At 36.3% G+C, this 21,844-nt stretch overlaps 1 protein-coding gene across 12 annotated transcripts in view; it reads left to right on the forward strand.

Annotated features, from left to right (window-relative positions):
• RGS22 (regulator of G protein signaling 22) overlaps positions 1-21,844 on the forward strand; it is a 142,086-nt gene that overhangs the window by 92,288 nt on the left and 27,954 nt on the right. For 10 of the 12 annotated variants that reach the window (XM_053208421.1, XM_027064133.2, XM_027064132.2 and 7 more), the window contains 5 exons: positions 12,691-12,885; positions 15,506-15,598; positions 17,708-17,880; positions 18,805-18,967; positions 21,094-21,252. In XM_053208421.1, coding sequence (XP_053064396.1) covers positions 12,691-12,885; positions 15,506-15,598; positions 17,708-17,880; positions 18,805-18,967; positions 21,094-21,252 — 783 coding nt within the window. The remainder of the gene's footprint in view (positions 1-12,690; positions 12,886-15,505; positions 15,599-17,707; positions 17,881-18,804; positions 18,968-21,093; positions 21,253-21,844) is intronic. The other 2 variants (XM_053208423.1, XM_053208424.1) reach the window with 1 other exon arrangement.

Raw genomic sequence — 21,844 nt, forward strand, 5'->3', positions numbered from 1 at the left:
AGACACTCAACTCACTGAGCCACCAGGCATCCTGAAATTCCACTTTTTAAATGTCCCCGATTTTAGTTAACCGGTTGATATGCTCTGCTAGATATCCTGGAATTTAGTATTAAGATCTCACAGCATATAGGTTCTGACACATCTTGTCCCTGGTGTACTGTGTGACTCACTTTAAGTCGTACAGTTCTGAAGTTGAAGTTTTACATTTTTCTTTCTTACTTCCAGTCCTGGCCTGGTGGTGACAGCAGCACATCATGCACTCAGTGTTACCAGGCAATCACAGAAAGATATATACACATGATCATTAAAATAAATACATCAAAACCAAGTACGTGAAACTGTTCCATTAACATAACTAACAGCTGAAATGTAACATAACAAATCAACACATGTGCTACAACATTTGGTATTATTCTTGACTTTGCCTTTTAAGGCTGCACAGAAATTTTTCTTGTTTTCATTGGAACTCAGATGAGTGTCAAGCTGAAGCTCATCAAGTGGCCCCTATTATGAAAAAGATGCTTTCCCAAAAACTAGGCTCACCTTTGCAACAGTGAGAATACTTTGCTGGGTGCTTCTACAGCTTGATAATTGGAATCTAACTCTGTAGCTGTCATCATTTTGTCTTTGCTACAATAAGAAAGCCAATAGCACCGAGAGTTGTGGAAATTCTTTTCTTTTTTGCTTTTTGACACTGTTAAAAAAGAAGGATAAATTCAATAAACCCACAATTCTCCTGTCTTAGGTATGTTTTTTTGTAGGCTTTTTGATGCAGTAAGAAAACATCAATACATTCCAGGGTCTATGAGAATGAATAAAATGTGGGACAACTAAGCCTGAAATGAAATGCATTACGATATATTTGAAAGGCGGTTGGAATCCACTTCCATCCGAGAATATGTTTATTATCATAATAGTTTTTAAATGATTTTGAAAACTATTAAGTGGCAATGTTGAAATCTTATGTGAAAAATTACCTTAAGGTTGAAAAAAATTTTAAATCACAATGGGAAATGGCATATTTTAATTTTGAGCCATCTCGTGGGTAGAGCTATATACTTCGCATGTATAGGATATTGGCTCTAATTAATGAAGCATCAGAGGTTTCCTTGAAGAAGCAAGCACGGAAACATTTTTATGTTTTTTTCTTGTAATGGCAACAAACTGACGTGTACGAAAAGTAATTTCAGTGAAATATTGTCATTTCGCCATCCTTTAGAAAGCAAAACAAAATGATTGTCAAAATGTTGTTTCTTCCACATTGCTACAAAAGGCCATATTTCATTCTTTCTCATTGCCATGTAATATTTCATTGTGTATATAAACCACAATTTCTTTTTTTATTTTTATTTTTGTTTTATTTTTATTTTTTTATTTTTATTTTTTTAATATATGAAATTTATTGTCAAATTGGTTTCCATACAACACCCAGTGCTCATCCCAAAAGATGCCCTCTTCAATACCCATCACCTGCCCTCCCCTCCCTCCCACCCCCCCATCAACCCTCAGTTTGTTCTCAGTTTTTGACAGTCTCTTATGCTTTGGCTCTCTCCCACTCTAACCTGTCTCTCTCTTTTTTTTCCTTCCCCTCCCCCATGGGTTTCTGTTAAGTTTCTCAGGATCCACATAAGAGTGAAAACATAGGGTATCTGTCTTTCTCTGTATGGCTTATTTCACTTAGCATCACACTCTCCAGTTCCATCCACGTTGCTACAAAGGGCCATATTTCATTCTTTCTCATTGCCACGTAGTACTCCATTGCGTATATAAACCACAATTTCTTTATCCATTCATCATTTGATGGACATTTAGGCTCTGTCCGTAATTTGGCTATTGTTGAGAGTGCTGCTATAAACATTGGGGTACAAGGGCCCCTATGCATCAGCACTCCTGTATCCCTTGGGTAAATTCCTGGCAGTGCTATTGCTGGGTCATAAGGTAGATGTATTTATAATTTTTTGAGGAACCCCCACACTGTTTTCCAGAGTGGCTGCATCAGTTTGCATTCCCACCAACAGTGCAAGTGGGGGGTGGGAAGGAGGGGTGGGTGGGAGATGGGTATTGAGGAGGGCACCCGTTGGGATGAGAATTGGGTGTTGTATGGAAACCAATTTGACATAGATTTCATATTTTTAAAAAATGTTGTTTCTTTCCATCTCTCTCTGTCTTCTTTTCTCCCAACTTGTTTCTCCATTCCACTTTCCAATTCTGTTCTTCCTCCCATCTCCATGGTATCCAGACTACATTTTTTTTTTCTTTATGGTCTTGTTAACTATCCTATGGTCATGGGAGTTTAGTTAAATAAGAACATTAACTCCCAGAATTTCAAGACTGTAGGAGATCTTTTTAAGGGGAAGCATTGCTTTCCCCCCACCCCCACCCCCACCCCCACCCCGCCGCCGCCATCTGATACAGAGGCCAAGAAAGTGAGTCACCGGCACAGGTGTAGAGCGGCTGGGCAAGCCGCCCATTGTGCATTTCCTGATTACATAACCTTTGAGTGTCTCCAGGAGAGATGGGCTTTAGAGCCGTGCTGTGTGAAGTGCCAGGCGGTCCGATCACAGACAGGCAGTGCTTGTGTCCCTTTTCAAAAACTTTCCTGTGGGGTTGTTAAAGCATCATAGGTTAATGTTTAAATTGGAATCATGTCGGCCACAGCTGCGCGTGAGGGAATCTTTGCTTTAATGTGAATCAGAGTAGCTGACTGGGATATGAAGGGAGCATTTTCTTCTCCAACATTAGCAACTTGGTTATTTACTCAGTGGTTAGAAAGGAAGAACCGGGTGGCCAATAAAAAAGCAAATGGCCCAAGATACTTAAGCAATGTGTAAACCATAATTAGACTATATTATTTAGCTATCATATAGCATAATCCTTATATTTCATTTTAAAGTCCATTCATATCAACTTAAAAATGATCTTCATCAGCTTTGTAGAGGTTTTAAAGGTGTGTTTTAAATTTTTTTAGCCTTTTAACTTTGTTTCATATATGTGATTACATCCTTTGTTATATATAGTCAGTTGTCAATCCACTTATACATTGTCCCTAGATTATTAGAAACACATACTAGAAAGACATTGTCAGATTTTAATGCCGTAATTCAGTTGATTGTACTATAAATTTACAGAGTGGCCTAATAAAGAATTGACAATCAAATCCATTTTTTCCTTCTTATCCCCTTAACCACTTTTGTTCCTACCACTCTGGGAGCAGAGAGACCAGAGAATGAGCCTCAAAAGGAGACAATAAATTTGCATAATGTGGTCTTGGGACACTTTGGAGAGGATGACCTTTCAAGCTCCTTTAATGTTTCCAGTTCTGTAATTTTGTAATAAGACTAGTAAAGACTCAGGGAGGTGGTGGAAGTATGTGCTCTTAAGGATTATGCTGGTTACCATAGTGGGGGTTAATACTTGAACAAAGAGAAATTACTTAAATCATAATGAACAATGTTCCCATAAACTGACAGTGAAGAAGGCCTCTCCCCTCCCAAAAGGTGAGAAGGCAAACAAATATCTAAATGTAAGTGCAATAGAGAGAGGAAATATTTTTAAATTTCTGTTAAGATTTTCATTTAATGTATTTATCCTTTAAAAAAAATTTTTTTTTAGTAATCTCTACACCAAATATGGGGCTCGAACTCATGACCCCAAGATCAAGAGTCACATGCTCTTCCTACTGAGCCAGCCAGGTGCCCCTAATGCATTTAGTCTTAACAGAGAAGTCTGTGAAGCTTTAATCCAAGTTCTAAATAAAATATTTGGGATTTTGGTTTTGATAACAGCTATTCAATTCATATGATTGCAGTCAGAAAAATGTGTGTTTCATAGCAAGGAATATTTTCTGCCTTTCTTTTCTTTATTTTTAGCTCTAAATATATGTGAAAATTTCTAGGATTCTTGTTTGAGAGAAATCTTATAGTTTAATCTAACTGGTGTCTGTTAAATATAGGGAGAACACATAACTTATTACTTAAACCAGGATTCTTTTTGGAGTGAAAGGGAAACTGTTAATTATGCCAGGATGATAGGCTTAAACCAGAGTGGGGTCATATGTCTATCCTAATTATAGTGCCTTGAGACTATGGAATATGCAGTTAAATAATATGCAAAAAACCAAACTCATCAAAAAGAGATCAGATTTGTAGTTACCAGAGGCAGAGGTTGGGGGGAGGGGAAGATTAGTGAAGATGGTGAAAAGGTACAAACTTCCAGTTATAAGATAAATAAGTACTTGGGATGTAATGTGCAATGTGATGACTACAGTTATCATTGCTGTGTGGTATACACAAAAGTTGTCAGGAGAGTAGACACTGAGTGCTCTTCACGAGGAAAATAATTTTTTCTTTTTTTTTGTTTTTGTATCTATATGAGATGATGGATGGTTAAACTTACTGTGGTAATTATTCCACAATATGTGTAAGTCATAGTATGTTTTATACTTTAAACTTGTATAGTGCTATATGCCAATTATTTCTCAGTAAAACTGGACAAAAATAGTTGAACAACAATAACAACAACAAAAATATGTATGGACCCCTGTGGCCTCATAGAGGAAAGTAAAAGTGTGAGGTCAGGAAGGAAGGTAGTAGACAATAGCCTGGAAAGAGTCACTGCACTTGGCCAGAAGTCTGAATTTTATTTTGTTTCTTTTTGGAATGGAACTGCGGCCTCTTATTTCCCCCTCATATTTTTTTTTCATTGTATGAAGTTTATTGTCAAATTGGTTTCCTTACAACACCCACCCCCTCATATTTTTATACTTGTTCTTAACAGTTTCTCCTTGTCTCAATGTAGAGAGTTAAATTCATAGGACTTGCATTTGAAGAAGAAGGCGAGGAAAGTGCGAGAGTCAAAGATTGTGCTGTGACTGGTGTGTTATTCATGAAAACTGGAAGTACAGAAGGAAGGGAGAGGCTTGGGAGGCTCTGAAACAATAATTTGTTATATTATTGAGTCACTGGGTTTGAGGGTCTACAGGCTATCCACGTAACAATAGCAAGTTAGCAACTAGAAGCAAAGATTTTAGCTCAGGAAAGATATCAGACCTAAAGATGTATACATACATATATATACATAGATACATATATACATATATATGTATATGTATCTATGTGTATCTATGTATATCTATGTATATCTATATACATAGATATACATAGATATACATAGATACATAGATACATATATATACATAGATACATATATACATATATATGTATATGTATACATACGTATATATGTATCTATGTATCTATGTATATATATGTATGTATATATATATGTATGTATATATATATGTATGTATGTATATATTTTCTGCATATATAGTTAACTGTTAAGTCTTTGGGAATGGACAGAGTCTTTCATTCATCCACTCATTCATCCTAAATTTAGCATTATGCTAGATGCTAGTAGTACAGTAGTAAAGTAGACCCAATCTGTTTTCATAGACCTTGTGGTCCAGTGGGAGACACTTACAAGTATAGAGGGCCCCATAGGAGCACGTAAGAATTATACTGAAGCCAGACGAGTCAAGGAAGACTGAGTCCTTTAGGATGAATAAAAGCCCATCAAAAGGTGGAAAGAAGTAAGGCTGGAGTGCATAGAAGGCATAGAGGGCACCATGTGAAAGTCCTGTGAGAGGGTGCCTGGCATGTGTGAGAAACTGAAAGAATGTGGACTGAGAAGAAAATATAGTTGAACATAGGGGTGCCCAGGTGGCTCAGTCGGTTAAGCATCTGACTCTTGATTTCGGCTCAGGTCATGATTTCACAGTTTATGAGTTTGAGCCTATGTCAGGTTCCACACTGACAATGCAGAGCCTGGTTGGAATTCTCTCTCTCTCTCTCTGCCCCACCCCCATTCATGCGCCCATGTGTGCTCTCTCTCTCTCAAAATAAATAAATAAACTTAAAAAAATAAAACATTAAAAGAAAGTTTAAAAAAATAGAGTTGAACAAAGAATTTTAATGAATGCTTTCCTTTAAGGGAGCAGAATAAAAGGAATCATCAAAGGAGTCTGAGAGTGGAAATCAGCAGAGAATCAGGAGACAGTGTTGAGGGCAGAGAGTCAAGGAGAGGGTAATCAACAATGTTAAAGTTGCAAAAGGAATCAAATATGATGAAGATTAAGGAGAGAAGCTATTGAATTGGTGTTCCTATGGTTGTCAGTGATCTTAGAGATCACTTTCACTGGCATGAAAACCAGACTTCAGTAGATTGAAGAGTGGAAAGGGAGTATGAGGATTTGTAGAGATGAGAAAGAGAGAAAGGCGGTCGGTTGTGGACAAAACAGTCAAGAAACTTATTTTACAATGGGAGAGACACCTCCCTTGAACACCTTTGTAGCATAAGGAAGAAGATAGAATCAATGGAAAAGTAAACTAAGGACAGTGCTAAGGACATAATCGATGTTGCAAGGTTCTGGGGAGAATGAGTCAAGACCACACATGAATGGTTTAGTCTTGGAGAGGAGTCTTCCTTTGAAACATCAGAGAAGGAAAAATATTTACAAGAAAGCTCTTGAGAAGAAAGTTGAGGGCATTCATACCAGAGTTTTTTCCCAGTTAAGTGTAAGATAAATCTTCTGAAAGTGAAGAAGTATAAGGATAGAGTTGGGAGCTTTACAGAGGAAGGCAAAGCTTAAAAGTGGGGAGGTAAGATTTGATTAGAAATAAGCAAGAACTCACCAAGCTTTGTGATCACAGCTGAGGTTCTTTTTTTTTTTTTCTTTTTAAGTCCATTTATAATGGAGCCAGTTGTAGTTTTTATTGGGAGCTTGAGGATAAAGTTGGGAAAATGAATGAATGATTCAACTGACTTAGAATTGGGCCTTGATAAGGCAGAAGATCAAGGTAGGAGGAATTAAGGATGTTTAAGAGTGTACTTGAAATGATGGGCAGTCTTCAGACCCGATTGTGGAAGAAAGTAAGAGAAACCAGGTGGTGCACAATTCATTTGAGGGATAGAAAGAAGCTGTATATTGGGCTGAAGGTAAAGCTATGTTTGGGAAGAGGTCTAAAAGGATGAAAAGCAATGATCAGAGAAGAAGTGGTGTTATTAATATAGTGAGTGGTGAAGTGAAGTGACACTCATTCTGAAGAAAATCATAAAGCAAAATTTCAGAAGGTAAAAGCCCAAGCCAATTGGATATAGTCACATACAACAATCTGGCTTTACCATGGCGTCATGCAATGTCCACCAAGGTATAATGGTAGACAACATAAATAGCATTTAGAGTCTCTCTTGGGACTGTGGGTAGCAGCAAATCTTAAAAGACAAACAGAAAAAAAAAAAGACAAGCAGAGTGAAAGCAAGACTGGGAGAGAAAGGGAAAAGAATAGATTCAGGTGTGCACCAGAAGGTGACTGTCCTTTCTCTTAGTGTTATTCTAGTCATCACCAACTTCTTTTGTGCTTTACCCACTTCACCATTGTCATGTTTTTAAATCAAAGAAACCATACTAACTTCTACACAAAGAGTTTGGTATGTGGCATGTCAAATGTTTGTTTAAACTATACTTTCAACGTAGCTGACCTAGTGACTAAGCAGTTGCTTTATTTTTGCCATTAGATGCCATTGCTGCCCAAATAAAACCTGACCACTGGGTTTAAAAAATTTTTTTTAAATGTTTCTTATTTCTTTTTGAGAGAGAGAGAGAGAGAGGCAGAGGATGAGTGGGGGAGGGGCAAGGAGAGAGAGAGAGAGAGGGAGACACAGAATCTGAAACAGGCTCCAGGCTCTGAGCTGTCAGCACAGAGCCTGATGTGGGGCTCAAATCCATGAACCATGAGATCATGACCTGAGCCTAAATTGGACACTTAACCGAATGAGCCACCCAGACACCTCCTAACCACTGTTTTTAAACTTAAGCCATTTGGGGAGTGAAATTTCCTCTCCTTTGAGGTAGATTTGCAATTATTGATGCAAATTCTAGAGACACTTTTCATGTTGTTAATTTGACCATTTTAGTCTTTAGTTTTTGAATTTGCCTTAGTATGACATTATTTTAATTAGTGCACTTTTAAAACCTGTAACTTACAAAATGTTTAAGAATAGATTTGAATCTGATACAAACCTAACTTGTTAGATTATTTAGATTTACAAGTCATTTTTCTGCAGCCTAAGTGTCCACCAACTGATGAATGGATGAAGAAGATATGGTACATATTCACAATGGAATATTACTTGGCCATTAAAAAGAATGAAATCTTGCCATTTGCAACGAAGTGGATGGAGCTAGAGAGTATTATGCTAAGTCAGTCAGTCAAAAATAAATACCTTATGATTTCACTCATATGAGGAATTTAAGAAACAAAACAAACAAGCATAGGGAAAAAAAAGAGAGGCACACTAAGAAATAGACTCATAACTATGGAGAACAAACTGGTGGTTACCAAAGAGGAGGTGGGTGAGGGGATGGGTGAACTAGGTAATGAGGATTAAGGAGTGTACTTGTTGTGATGAGCACTGGGTATTGAATGGAAGTGTTGAAGCACTATATTATACACCTGAAACTAATATTACACTGTATATTAAGTAACTGGAATTCAAATAAAAAGTTTAAAAAAATATTTAACTCCCAAGGTTAGAAAAAAATTATGTGTATGTAAAGCAAATTTCATTTTAAATATCATATGATCATTTGGTAAGAGTATGGTTCAAGGGGCGCCTTAGTGGCTCAGTCGGTTAAGCGTCTGACTTCAGCTCAGGTCATGATCTCATGGTCCGTGGGTTCGAGCCCCGTGTCAGGCTCTGTGCTGACAGCTCAGAACCTGGAGCCTGCTTCAGCTTCTGTGTCTCCCTCTCTCTCTGCTCCTCCCCAACTAGAGCTCTGTCTGTCTCTGCCTCTCAAAAAAAAAAAAAAAAAAGAGTATGGTTCAAACTGGACTATTCTGCCCAATGGACTACGTACCTTTGTTTTAGGGAAGGAAGTTTCCAACACATGGATTGCCTAATTAAATAGAACATTCAAATGTCTCTTCAATATGCCCCTTCTCTCACATTTCACAGCACTTAGTAATAAAAAGAAGTTCCCTGTTGCTGTTCAAGTCTTATCTTTTTTTTAAAAATTTTTTTATTTTAACGTTTATTTATTTTTGAGACAGAGAGAGACAGAGCATGAGCAGGGGAGGGGCAGAGAGAGAGAGGGAGACACAGAATCTGAAGCAGGCTCTGGGCTCTGAGCTGCCAGCACAGAGCCCGACGCGGGGCTCAGACTCACGAGCTGCGAGATCATGACCTGAGCCAAAGTTGGACGCTCAACTGACTGAGCCACCCAGGCGCCCCACAAGTCTCATCTTTTAATACTTCAAAAAGTTTAAAGTCTGCTCCATCTAGTAACTTCCCCTCTCCTAAACCTCATTAATGCTGTCTAAAGATCTTTTAAGTTCTCTTTATGTTTTTAGAAAGTTTCAGTGCATGACTCATGAAATTTCTCTGTACATTTTTATCATATGAAGCTTTCTCAATATCCACACAGATAGCCCTAATAACATATATGCTACCCAATAACTTACCCAATTCCAGTGTCTATCTCCATTTCTCCTAAGTTAACTATGGGCTAGCCTTATGTTGGAATTCATCAGAATTTAGAACTACTTGTGCTTTAAATTTTTGAACTCTGAAAATTCCCCTTTCGGGTCATCATTTCACTTGAGGATACTAGTCTTCCATTCATCCATTTAGCAAATATTTATTGAGTGAGTGCCTTGTTATGTACTGATCTTTATAGTACTCCCTTTTAACTGCTCTCTACATGTCCTTCTCCCTTAGCTTCACTCTTTTTAGTAAGCTCTACACCCAGAGAGGGGCTTGAACTCACGACCCTGAGCCAGTCAGGTACCACATTTATTCTAGTTCTTTGAGACTCCACCCTGAATATTACATTACTATCTTGTAGTAGGCTTTATGGTAGATCATTTCAATTGTACCTCAACCTGCCCACTCAATTCCGACCTTTCTTTCTTAGGCTCTTTTATTATTTCCTCTGACTTTATTAATTGTTATTATGTTTTACAGTCAACATTTATTGATATTTACTTACATATTTATGCAATTCTATTGTTCTCTATTCCATCCTGCTCTTACCTTTGTTTATTTTATGTGCATAGTACAGTTCTGCTGGTGATGGATTGTCTGCTTCTGTTTATTGGTGTGTGACATCTTTGTTTTCATTTTATCAGGTATTTTTGCTGGGTACAAAATTACAGATTAGCAGTTATTTTTGCTTAGCACTTTAAAGACTCAAGGCTAGAGTCTATACCTGGTCTAGTCCTGCTCTTAGGGTATTTTGGGACCGTAGGATATTTACATGGGCTTCCCCACTGGCAGGTCCTGAACTATAATACTTGAGAAAGTTTCAAAAACTCCAGTTATAGGTAGTTATAAAGACTTTGACTGTTAGTCTGTGTGAGATGAGAAGTCACTGAAGAGTTGAGAAGAGTGATAGGCAAAGGGACCTCTCTATTTGCTGTCATAAGAAAACAATAAGAAAGCAAAGAGGAACCTTTGAAGACCAGTTAAGAGGCTATTGCAAAAAGCAGGCAAGAGATGAAGGTGCCATATAATTTCTTATCTGGCTATTGAAATAATTTCCAAACTACCTCAAATCTTGTTCAAACTGTTCAAACTGTTTCTCTTTCCTGATGCCATAGTGATTTATTTCTAAGATTCATATCCAATAATGTCACCCCTCAGAGAGCCCTCGTTATATATCTTTAGGTAAAATTCAAATTCCCTACCAAGGGACAAAAGGTCATATCCATGCCCTGGCTCCTGCCTCACTTTATAGTATCCCCTCTTATTCTACCTCTTTGCATTAGCCAGTGTTATCTCCTTGGAGTCTAGAATCTCTCCATAGGTTATAAAACCTCCCTAAGCCTTAATGCCTTGGCCCAGATTTTCCTTCTTCTTAAATCATCTTTCTCATCAATTCCCTTTTCTTGCCTGATTGACTCCAACTCATCTTTAAAGATTCAGCTGAAGGATTAAGGATAAGACAAGCTTATCTTTTCTTGGAAAGGTTTCTAAACCTTTTCCTTTCCCATTCCAAGACATAAATGAGTCTTTTCTATGGATTTAGTGCAATTCAATAACATTTACGGCATCCACTCTCTGCCAAGAACAGTTTTAGGAATTGGAGAATGACAAAAGAACAAGCTATGGTATTTGCCCTCAAGGACCTCGTTCTAGAAGAGACGATACATAATACATAACTGCATTATAGTGTGGTAGGTATAGCAGTAGAAAATGATCTTGGGAGGAGGGTGTGAGTGAAGGCTTCCTGGAGGAAGAAAAATCCATGTTGGTGTTTAAAGAATAAGTCAGGGTTTATCAAGTGGACAAGGTGCGCATGGTAAGGTGAATATCCAAGATTGAAGGAACAATACATGCAATGGTGTGGAATGGCAAAACAGCAAGGTTTAGGAAAATAACAGAAGAATTAGTATTTGAGTATGATGTTTAAAAGGTGATTAATGGGATGTGAGTTTGAAAAGAGTGGACAGGCAGTCATTGATGTTCTTATTTGCAATGCATACTTCTGTGGTAGTACTTACACTGTATTTCATCTGCTGATTTTCATCTCCATGTCACCACCAGTGGGCTCCTTCAGAGCAGGTATTGGGTCTTAATCATTAATCTTTGCATACATAGCACCTATACAAGTGTCTAAGATGTTAGTAGATACTCAGTAAATGCTTGTTATTAATGTGGACCCTTTAAAACTTTTAAAAGATTATTTTACATAAGACTATTTATATTTGGTATTTGGTATGACTCTCTCTGTATCTCTGTCTATATATCAATCTGTCTGTCTATCTGATCTACTGCCTGGGTGGAGTCTGGACGTTATCAGGTCCAAAAACTAAGTAAAAAATTAAATTAAGTGCAATTAATTTGACATTGTTAGTACAACTGCATTTAAATCTGATATGCAGGGCATGACATATTCAGTATGTAACATTTAAAAAAATAAAGTGTTAATAAATTACTTCTGAGATGTAAATAGCTGTTATTTAGAGAAAAGACAAATGAGTAGAATGGAATAGACATTTATGCTTTTTCTAGGAAGCTAGAAATTTCATGTGTATCTTTCCATTCACTCTTACTTCCTTCTCGTATCTCTTCCACAGCATTCTGCACCAAATGGAGATATTTTTACAGCAGAAAGGGGTAATTAGCAACAGTCTTAAGAAGTCTGCAACTCAGTTAGGTAGGGCAGGTAGTTTGTTGGGTCCTTATACTAGAAGACCAATAGCCAGTTTTTCAGTCCTTGTTTCTTGCCTCGTGTGTCCAAAAGGGCATTCCAAAACATTTTGGAAAGTAGCCCTAATGTGTTAGAAATATTGTGAACATAAGGGAAAAAGGAAGCATATAACCTGGAATCAATCATAATAATACAAAGTAGGAATCTGATAAAAAATATTAAATATCCAAATGATATACTCTTGTGTAAGATCCATGGCAAATTGATTAATTACCATTGAAGAAATAGGAAAAGGAAAGAGAAGCCTTTTGAATAAACAGATTGCTTTGACGTAAGTAGTTTTATGCATCTTTTCAAGAAAAAAAAATCACTTGAGCTTGTGTCTCTTCTCTTACCTTTTTAAAATGCCTTTGCTGAGGAACCTGCTAACCATTATGGTTTCTCCCAACAACCTCTCATTTCTCCCCCTTCTCCCTTAGTATCTTTTTGCCACATACATTGCTCCTTCGGCCACTCTTGACATTGGACTCCAACAGGAAAAGAAAAAAGAAATTTATATGAGAATACAGCCACCATTTGAAGACCTTTTTGACACAGCAGAAGAATATATCCTTCTCCTCCTTCTTGAGCCCTGGACACAGATGGTAAAATTAGACCAAGTTGCTCTTAGAAAGGTATTGTGGCACTAAGAAATGGTGTGTGAACCGTTCATTTACTACAAAACTGATGATAAGCAGCATTATTAATTCACAAGAGAAAAACTGAAAAATGTCTTACATGGGCCAGGGACTCAGAGTTAAGATTTGGCAGTCTCAATATTAGAGCCGGGAAAGTATTTATTAACTTTATTTTTTGCCAGTTTCTCTATTGTGTCCTTACGAAAGACTAAAATCTTTGTCATTTTTTAGTTCTCTGTACAAATATGTCGACAGAGAGAAATCTGAGTTTTGGTTTCCTGTGAACCAACAAAATATGCCATGATAACGTTATTGGCTTTGTCCTTTCTTGCCATTTCTCTGCTTTTTTTAATGGAAAAAAACCCTTTAATTTATACTGGATGAGTTATAGTAAATATTGCACCCATGGAAAATAGAAATGTTTCATATGTGCTGTGGAAAACACATTTTCTAACTTCAGTGTTGCTATTTTAAGATGCCCCTAGATGTTCATCAGGTCAGACTGCTTGATTAGATAAAAATGTCAACACATCTTTTTCAATTCCAGCAGAGGTCATTTTAAATCTCAGTGCCTGAATATTTTCACCATTCTTATTAATGGGTGGAAGACATTTCTTTAAATATTTATTTTAAATCACAGATTACAACCATTCATGGGTATCTTTTATATTAAGTTGTGCATGTACCCTCTACATGAGGTCATTTCCAGTAGAACTCTGCTACCCTCGTATTGCTATTCTTTGTTCATGTCTCAACAACTTTTTAGTCATATCTTCTACCAGAAAGAATAGGTTAGATAAATTAAGATAAAATTAATACCCAAACACCTCAGATAGAATTACCTTATTGGATTTGATTAAACAGTTCTATGGCTTACTGAATTCAATGACCAAAAGAATTAAATTTTCATTCCTGATTTCTCTTTGCCCTGAAAACTTAGTGTTACATCTTTTCTACTACAAAATACATCTGTTATATTAGAAAAATTAGGGTATCATATGAAATTAAAAAAAATGATCTCCTGTCATTTTTATTTAAAAATTTTTTTTGAGTTTATTTATTTTGAGAGGAGAGAGAGAGAGAGCGAGAGAGCGAGCATACAAGCGGGGTAGAGGCAGAGAGAAGGAGAGACAGAATCCCAAGCAGGCTCCGTACCATCAGTGCAGAGCCTGATGTGGGGCTCAAACTCACAAACTGCGAGTTCATGACCTGAGCTGAGATTAAGAGTCAGACACTTGGGGCACATGGGAGGCTCAGTCAGTTGGGCAACCAACTTCACTCAGGTCATGATCTCACAAATTGTGAGTTCGAGCCCTGCGTTGAGCTCTGTGCTGACAGCTCAGAGCCTGGAGCCTGCTTCAGATTCTCTGTCTCCCTCTCTCTCTGCCCCTCCCCCACTCACGTTCTATCTCTCTCTTTCAAGAGTAAATAAACATTAAAAAAATTTAAAAATTTTTGAAAAGAAAAAAAAGAGTCACACACTTAACTGACTGTGCCACCAGGTGCCCTTCCAGTCATTATTTTAAATACAGTGTATGGTGTAAAGGAAAATGGACCTGAGATAAGTCCTGAGATGTTAAAAAAAAAAAAGATTTGGCATTAAAACTAACTTTGCTAAATCAAAAAGGTTTGGCATTGGTAATGATTCTTACAAAATGTGTGGGACAAACCGTACAGTTGTTTTTTTAAGTTTATTTAGAGAGAGAGAGAGAGAGAAAGCACGAGTCAGGGAGGGGTAGAGAGGGAGAGAGAGAGAATCCCAAGCAGGCTCTGCACTGTCAGCACAGAGCCCCATGTGGGGCATGAATCCACACACACCGTGAGATCATGACCTGAACCGAAGTCAGACACTTAACCAACTGAGCCACCCAGGCATCCCTATACACTCTTTTTAATAAGAAATTACAAATGCCCTTAAATGCAGCCCAGAGGACGTCTGTAAAAGTCCACCTGACTGGATTGTGTAGGCTGTTTCCCAAAAAGGATAATCAAAGAGGCTACCAAAACTAGCTATTAAATGTAGAAAATTCTCAGTCCGCCAAACCGCTTTTTCCCTGGAAGAGAGAAGTGGAGAATGAGCTTGTTCTTCTGACGATAAAACAGTGCAATGCACACTCTGTAGCATGAGACCTACTGTGAGTTTAATTTGATAAATGACTCTCCTCCTCTCTTGCTACAGTTAACAGAACCTTAGCTTGCAGATGAATAATGATGGAGTCTGGTCATTTCTTGTTCTACTGTGGATTATTTGGTCTCTAAAACTAGCAGTGCCTGCTTTCATGACTATTATCCTATTATAATGAATAGAAAATGGAAATGTGACCCAAAATGTGTGCAGTGTTTGTTAGTTCACGTAGGGTGACCAGAAAGGAGGAATGATCTCTGATGTCACTATATCATTACATAGAAATATTTTATCGCATGCATGCGAAGTCTGAATATGCTGTAGCTAATATTTTTATGTTGGTTTTCCTGCTTTTGCCTCCAAACTAATTTACTTTATTGGCAAGTGTCTTCGTTTTTTAGCCCGCTGTTACTGGCAAATTGTGCATTCTTTCTGCACTTTTTCATAATGCACATTCTCTTGATGTTATGAGCTTTATTATTGTTTTATTAGGTGGAGCTGGTGGAAGAAACTAGACAGCTAGACTCCACATACTTCAGAAAGCTACAGGCTTTGCATAAAGAGACATTTTCCAAGAAAGCTGAGGTAAGACAGCTCTCTACTTAGAAAAAACAAACTTTTTATCCTGGAGAGGATTACCACTGTGTATATTGGCAGGGGGAGGGGGATAATATATTGAGGAGATCATGTACTGATCAAGTAAGGGATAGGCAGTTCCATTTTTCTGCTACTTCTTGGCCTAGCATGCTGCATTTGACAGGTGTCACTTTTTATTGACACATTTAACAACAAAGCCAAAAGACAAAGCAGATGCCTGCCTTACTTAAGAGCCTTCAAACCACATTATTCCTTTGAACATCTCTGATTGCTTTCTGTATAGCAGCAGCTCTATTTGTCAATTCAAAAAAAGAGTTAAATTGAGTTTTCTAAACAGAAAAGGAACTTTTGTGTGACAGCAATAGGCAAAATAATAAAGGAAAAAATATGGAAAGGATTTGGGGGCATCAGGAAAAAGATCATCAGACTGACTAGGATATTAAAGTGTTATTTTGATTTATACATTTGCAACTTTTGGATTACCTACATAATCCTTTCAGATCCTGAAAGTCGTAAAATTAAATGTGTGTATCTACATAAAGGTGACAGTTATATTTATTGATGTGAAAAATGCCTAGGGTACATTATTATATAAAAATATAAGGAAAAAAACCACTGGTATCATATAATCTTATTTATGTAAAATTATATATTTTCTCATGTATACATATATACGAAGAGAGGTATCTGGAAATATCTGAGACATGACCAAAATATTACAGATGGTTAGCTCTGAACAGTAAAGTTTCAGGTGATATTTTAACTTTCTCCCTTGTACCTGTCTGCAATTTTTACTCCTTTACAATAAAATTTTACACAAATAATAAAGTGGACCTTTAAATGTAACCTTTATGATAGTTGCCTTTTTAACACATAAATTCTTTATTTGAGAAACTACGAATTAATATCTTGGAAAGGCTATGTAAAAATCCAAAAAGACAGCACATTTTGTTATTATTTTAAAGTTTATGAATGAAAAAGTTCATGAGGTTGTATTTTAAGTTTGTATTTTAAACTTTGTGAATTGAAACGTAGCATTTTCATTGTATTTTAAGTTGCATTTTAAACTTTATGAACTAAAATGTATAATACTTCCCATAATCCTTCTCTTCATTGGTAATTGACTTTTTAAATATCGGTAGTTTCTCTAATGGTCTGATGCTTTTCAAAAATAAACAGAGGGGTAAATGAATTATATAAGGAGAGGAAAGGTTTTTGAAAGAATAAGCTTCTCTAGCTCTTTGCCCTTATATAGAGTTTATAAATTGCAAAACATAAGGTTTTAAAAATGCCTAATAATTAACTTTTATATGAAAAGGTCACATTTAAAGAACATACTATTGGGGCACCTGGGTGGCTCAGTCGGTTAAGCGTCTGACTTCAGCCCAGGTCATGATTCTGCACTTCGTTGGTTCAAGCCCTGTGTCTTACAGCTCAGAGCCTGGAGCCTGCTTCAGATTCTGTATCTCTCTCTCTCCTTGCCCCTCCCCTGCTTGCACTGTGTCTCTCTGTCTCCCGAAAATAAATAAATATTTAAAATTTTAAAGAACGTACTATTAGAAAAATATTTTGCATTACTCTATAACTTTCAAAATTGTTATAAATAAAAGAACACTTTATGTTCGTAATGCATTGTTAAGAAAAAGAACCAAGTTGCAAAACTATACATACTTGTTTAGTCCTGTCTTCATTTTTAATAAACCACATGTGTATGCAAAGAAGACTAGAAGATTTGTATTTACAAACGTTAACACTTGTTATCTCTGAATGGTAGTATTATATATGCTTTTTGTTTTCTTATTACAAATGATGTATTACTCTTATACCAACAAAAATAAAAAAATTAACATTTTATAAGCAAATATATAGTAAATGTTTTCTAAATGTTCCTGAAAAGAAGAGAATGGAAGAGAAAGGAACAGGATAGAATTTGATGGGAGTTACAGCCAGATTCTAGATTCTTTATCTAGTTTTACTATTGAATTGCTAGATGGTGTTGACCTAATAGTTCATTTTTATTTCAGTTTCTCTTTTTAAATTTGGAAAATAATTTGTTGTATTTAGGAGATTTTTTAATGAAAAGTGTTATTTCACTAGGACACTACTTGTGAAGTTGGAACTGGTATTTCACCGCTTCCTGATGTGTGTAAAAAAACAGAATACTGGAATAATGTTCCTGAAGAATATAGGCACTTCAGTTTTAATGATCTGCTTAACAACAAACTGGAGTTTGAACATTTCCGTCAGTTTCTTGAGGCTCATTCTTCAAGGTAAGGAAAATAACCATTTAGAAATGTATTTCTCTCTTAAAACACTGTTTTTCTAAGCAACTTACTTTGATTCAACATATAAAAGTGATTTGGTGCTAGATTTCATCCATGACAGTAGTAATGGCATACCTATCTGAAATCTGTATCGGTAACTTTTTATTGGGGAGTGCATTTTGATAATAGCAACCTCCCAAATATTATTTTAAGATTTTGTTAATAGTTTTAACTTTGGATAAATTAAGACACCACTATGTTTAATTCTGTCACTTTTCTACTGTTTCTTTCTTTTGCATTTTTCTAGACAGGTGCTTTAACTAGTATTTCTGAAAAAGTGTCTCTTTCATATTTTCATATTTTTCTAAGCTACTGAAATTACTGTAAAACTTTGTAATTTTATTGGCTGATACATAAACATTGTAGTTTTGCACAAAATCTTGGAAACTTATGACATATTTATCTACTATAAACTGAAATATTCATCATATATTTTTCCAGTAATTTTCTCCCAAGTTAAGAGAAAGTGTTTACACCTGGGAGCCAAATTTCACATATATAGTTTCCCTTCTTAATGATGAGAATTGTTCTAAATTTAGCATGTTGCCAAATAGACACACATTGGGTGGAGATTTTCTTAGGTTAGATATCAACAATACCGGTCCATCAGTAATGGAGGAACTCTGAGACCCTACCCATAACGATGGTAGATGATTTTCTGATCCCAGTACGCCTGTGTTCATTCATATATTTAGCTAGGATGAGACATGATAACACTGAACTCATTAGTTTCATGATCTACTTGGCTCTGCTAACTAGTCAAGACAATCACATTCTAAGTTCTGTCAAAACAAAAACTTGTTTGGTGGTTAGTAAAATTGAGAGGAAAAATAAAAGAAGGGCTGTGCTTTGGTTTTGTTTTCATTTTAGTGTGGACCTTATGTGCTGGACAGACATTGAGCAGTTCCGAAGAATAATTTACAGAGACCGAAAGCAAAGGGAAGCAAAATCTATATATATTAAAGACAAATACCTTAATAAAAAATATTTCTTTGGCCCCCAAAGTCCAGCTTCTCTGTATCAGCAAGACCAGGTATCAACATGTAAACATATTTCTTTGTTGAAGTGTGAAAACCAATGGTTTATTTCTTTTTGCCAACAACCTAAAATTCATCGTTTTTGTCTTTTGCTTTTATGATTTATATGTTAGACAGTTTGGATATCTTACTTTTTCAGTTATTTATAATTATCTAAAAATTAAATGCTTTTAAAATTCACTCAAGCGTTATATGCTGTAAAAACTGTGTTATTTTAAAAAGTAATTATAGAGTAAAAATAACTTATTCATCCACTCATCCGTTCATTCAGATATGAGTGCCTATGATATATGGTGTCATTATTTACTATATTATTATTGTAATCCTTGCTACATGTCATTAGCATACTATATGGTAAAATGTCAGATTGGGATTCAGCAGTGGCACTGAGTATCCATGAAATGTGGCTCAAGTTTTATGCTTTTGAAATGTAAAGAATTAAGTGTTACAATAAATTTGAAGTTTGGTACTACGTTACTACCTAGAGATCAAATGTATAGCATTTGATATCTTTATTTTGGTAATTTAAAAGGATGCATATCCTAATGGTGTATATTTATGAAATACAAATCTCAGATTAATGCTAAATTCAGTAAATGTCAGAAAAATTCAGAAGTGTTCATGGTAGGGCATACCAGATTAAAAAGCTATATCCTATGGGGCGGGGGGGGGTGATGGGGGGAAATAAGCAAACGTTTTGGGGAATAAGGGGAGAAGGCAATCTGAAATTAATCAACCTTGACAAAAATGCCTTGCCATTAGTTTCCTGAGATACAAATCTGGGATATGTTAGCAAAAGTAGCTGGGTATCTCAAGCACAAGTATGAAATAAACACATGGAGGCATTTCTTTTCTGTTTGGCTTGTGCTACATTGTGTGAAGTTTCGTGGTATCTGATGCTACTGTATGAACCCTCCGTAGGATAAGATGCTGAGCATTTAAAATTCAGTGGAGAAGTTATCCATTGCCATCATAGCAAATGACTGTGTTGACTACAGAAGAGTTTCACCAGTGACCTTTCTTCCTCATCTTTGGCTTTACTTTTATTTTTATTTACTTATTTTCTACTTAAGGATATCCACATCACATTACATTCTGCGTAGGTCTTGCCAGTCCTAATTTCGGCTGGGCGGCCAAGTTTGCTCTTTGATTAGCAAAGTAGTCTTTTCTCTTTTCTTCCTTTTTTATATAGAATCATTATTACTAAAAGATGTCCAAGAGGGTTTCTCTTTCGTTTTTATGTTAAAAATTATTTTTATTAGTAGGATTTGATGGGTTTTATTAATCGAAAGGGAACTGAGAAGAAGGTAATTTTTCCATTGAGGAGTGCAGAAGGTTTGAGGGCTGTGTACACAGAAACAGGTAGAAAAAAGAATGATTTATAGCAGAAAATGGCCATTCGTAGCTTGTTGAAACCATACTTATGCAGAAGGAAGATTTGGGCCACAAAGAAATTGTGTTTTGTAATAGGTGCTACCTGTGCAGGTCAGAGACTGTTGTCTGTATAACCTGGTCTTTCTCTCCTTCCTGCTGCCTCTGTATTCCTCTTTGAAGTTGTTGGGGGCAGCCCTGCATTGCTACCACCACCATCTCCAATCCAACGTTTGTTTGTACATGTTGATAATATCTGAGCCAAGGTTGTCTCCTAACTAATTCATGCCCCATTTTCCTCATACACGAAAGAGAATGTTTTCTCAAATTAGTCAATTTGACAAGATTTACAGGTTCATAGATTATTAGACCTGGAAGAGCACTTATAAAACTCATTGACTAATAAATACCCTCATTTCACCTTTGAAAATACTGAGGCCATGGAGAAAACGTGGCATTGCTTGTGGTCATACAGGATAAAAATCCCACTCCTGTGTCTCTGAAATATATTGTGAACAAAATCAGACATCTAAAAGAACTGTCACACAAACCACAATTTTCTGTTTGATGTTAGGGGAGTTGTCAGTCTTTACTGTACCTGGTATAGCCAGGAGATAACTTACGGAAAATGAAAATGGTGCTGTCGGCTGCTCGGCAGCTGGTTTGGGGGTGGATGGATAAATTAATGACTATTAGTATGTCTTCACTAAAACAAAAGTTTGCAGTTTCTGTTTCATTTTTATCTTCCTAGATAATGAATTTAAGTGGTGGCTGGGGAAAGATGCTCCATGAGCAGCTCGATGCACCTGTTCTAATTGAAATTCAGAAGCATGTCCTAAATAAGCTAGAAAATGTGTGGTTGCCATTATTTCTTGCAAGTGAACAGTTTGCAGCACGTCAGAAGATAAAGGTATATCAGTGAGTGTAATCTTTGGGTAGTAATTAACAGTACCTCTAAAAATAGCAAATGTGTATACCTGTCAACCCAGCCATTGTACTTCAATGGCTTAGTGGCTAAGAGCATAGAGTTGGCCTTTCTAAGTTTTCGCCTCAACCCTATGACATGTTCATTGTACAACTTTAAGGTTTGCTTTTTAAAGTATGTTTTTTCTATTCTATTCTATTCTATTCTATTCTATTCTATTCTATTCTATTCTATTCTATTCTCTCCTATTCTATTCTCTCCTATTCTATTCTCTCCTATTCTAATTTTAAGTAATCTCTACACCCAGGGTGGGGCTCGAACTCACGACCATCAGATCAAGAGTCCCATCCATGCTGTACTGACTAGGTCAGCCAGGCGCCCCTACAACTTTAAGTTTTATAATCTTAGTTTTCTCATGTGAAAGATAATTAGGGTTAATAAGAGTAATTGCTTCATGAGATAGTTGTGAAGATGAAATAATTATGTTTAGTTTCTTAGCATGGTACCTGGCACACAGCAAACACTCAGATATTACTTATTAATATAGTTATTTTATATTATTATTATTAAGTCCTCA

Source organism: Acinonyx jubatus, chromosome F2, assembly GCF_027475565.1.
Source record: "Acinonyx jubatus isolate Ajub_Pintada_27869175 chromosome F2, VMU_Ajub_asm_v1.0, whole genome shotgun sequence".
NCBI lineage: Eukaryota > Metazoa > Chordata > Mammalia > Carnivora > Felidae > Acinonyx > Acinonyx jubatus.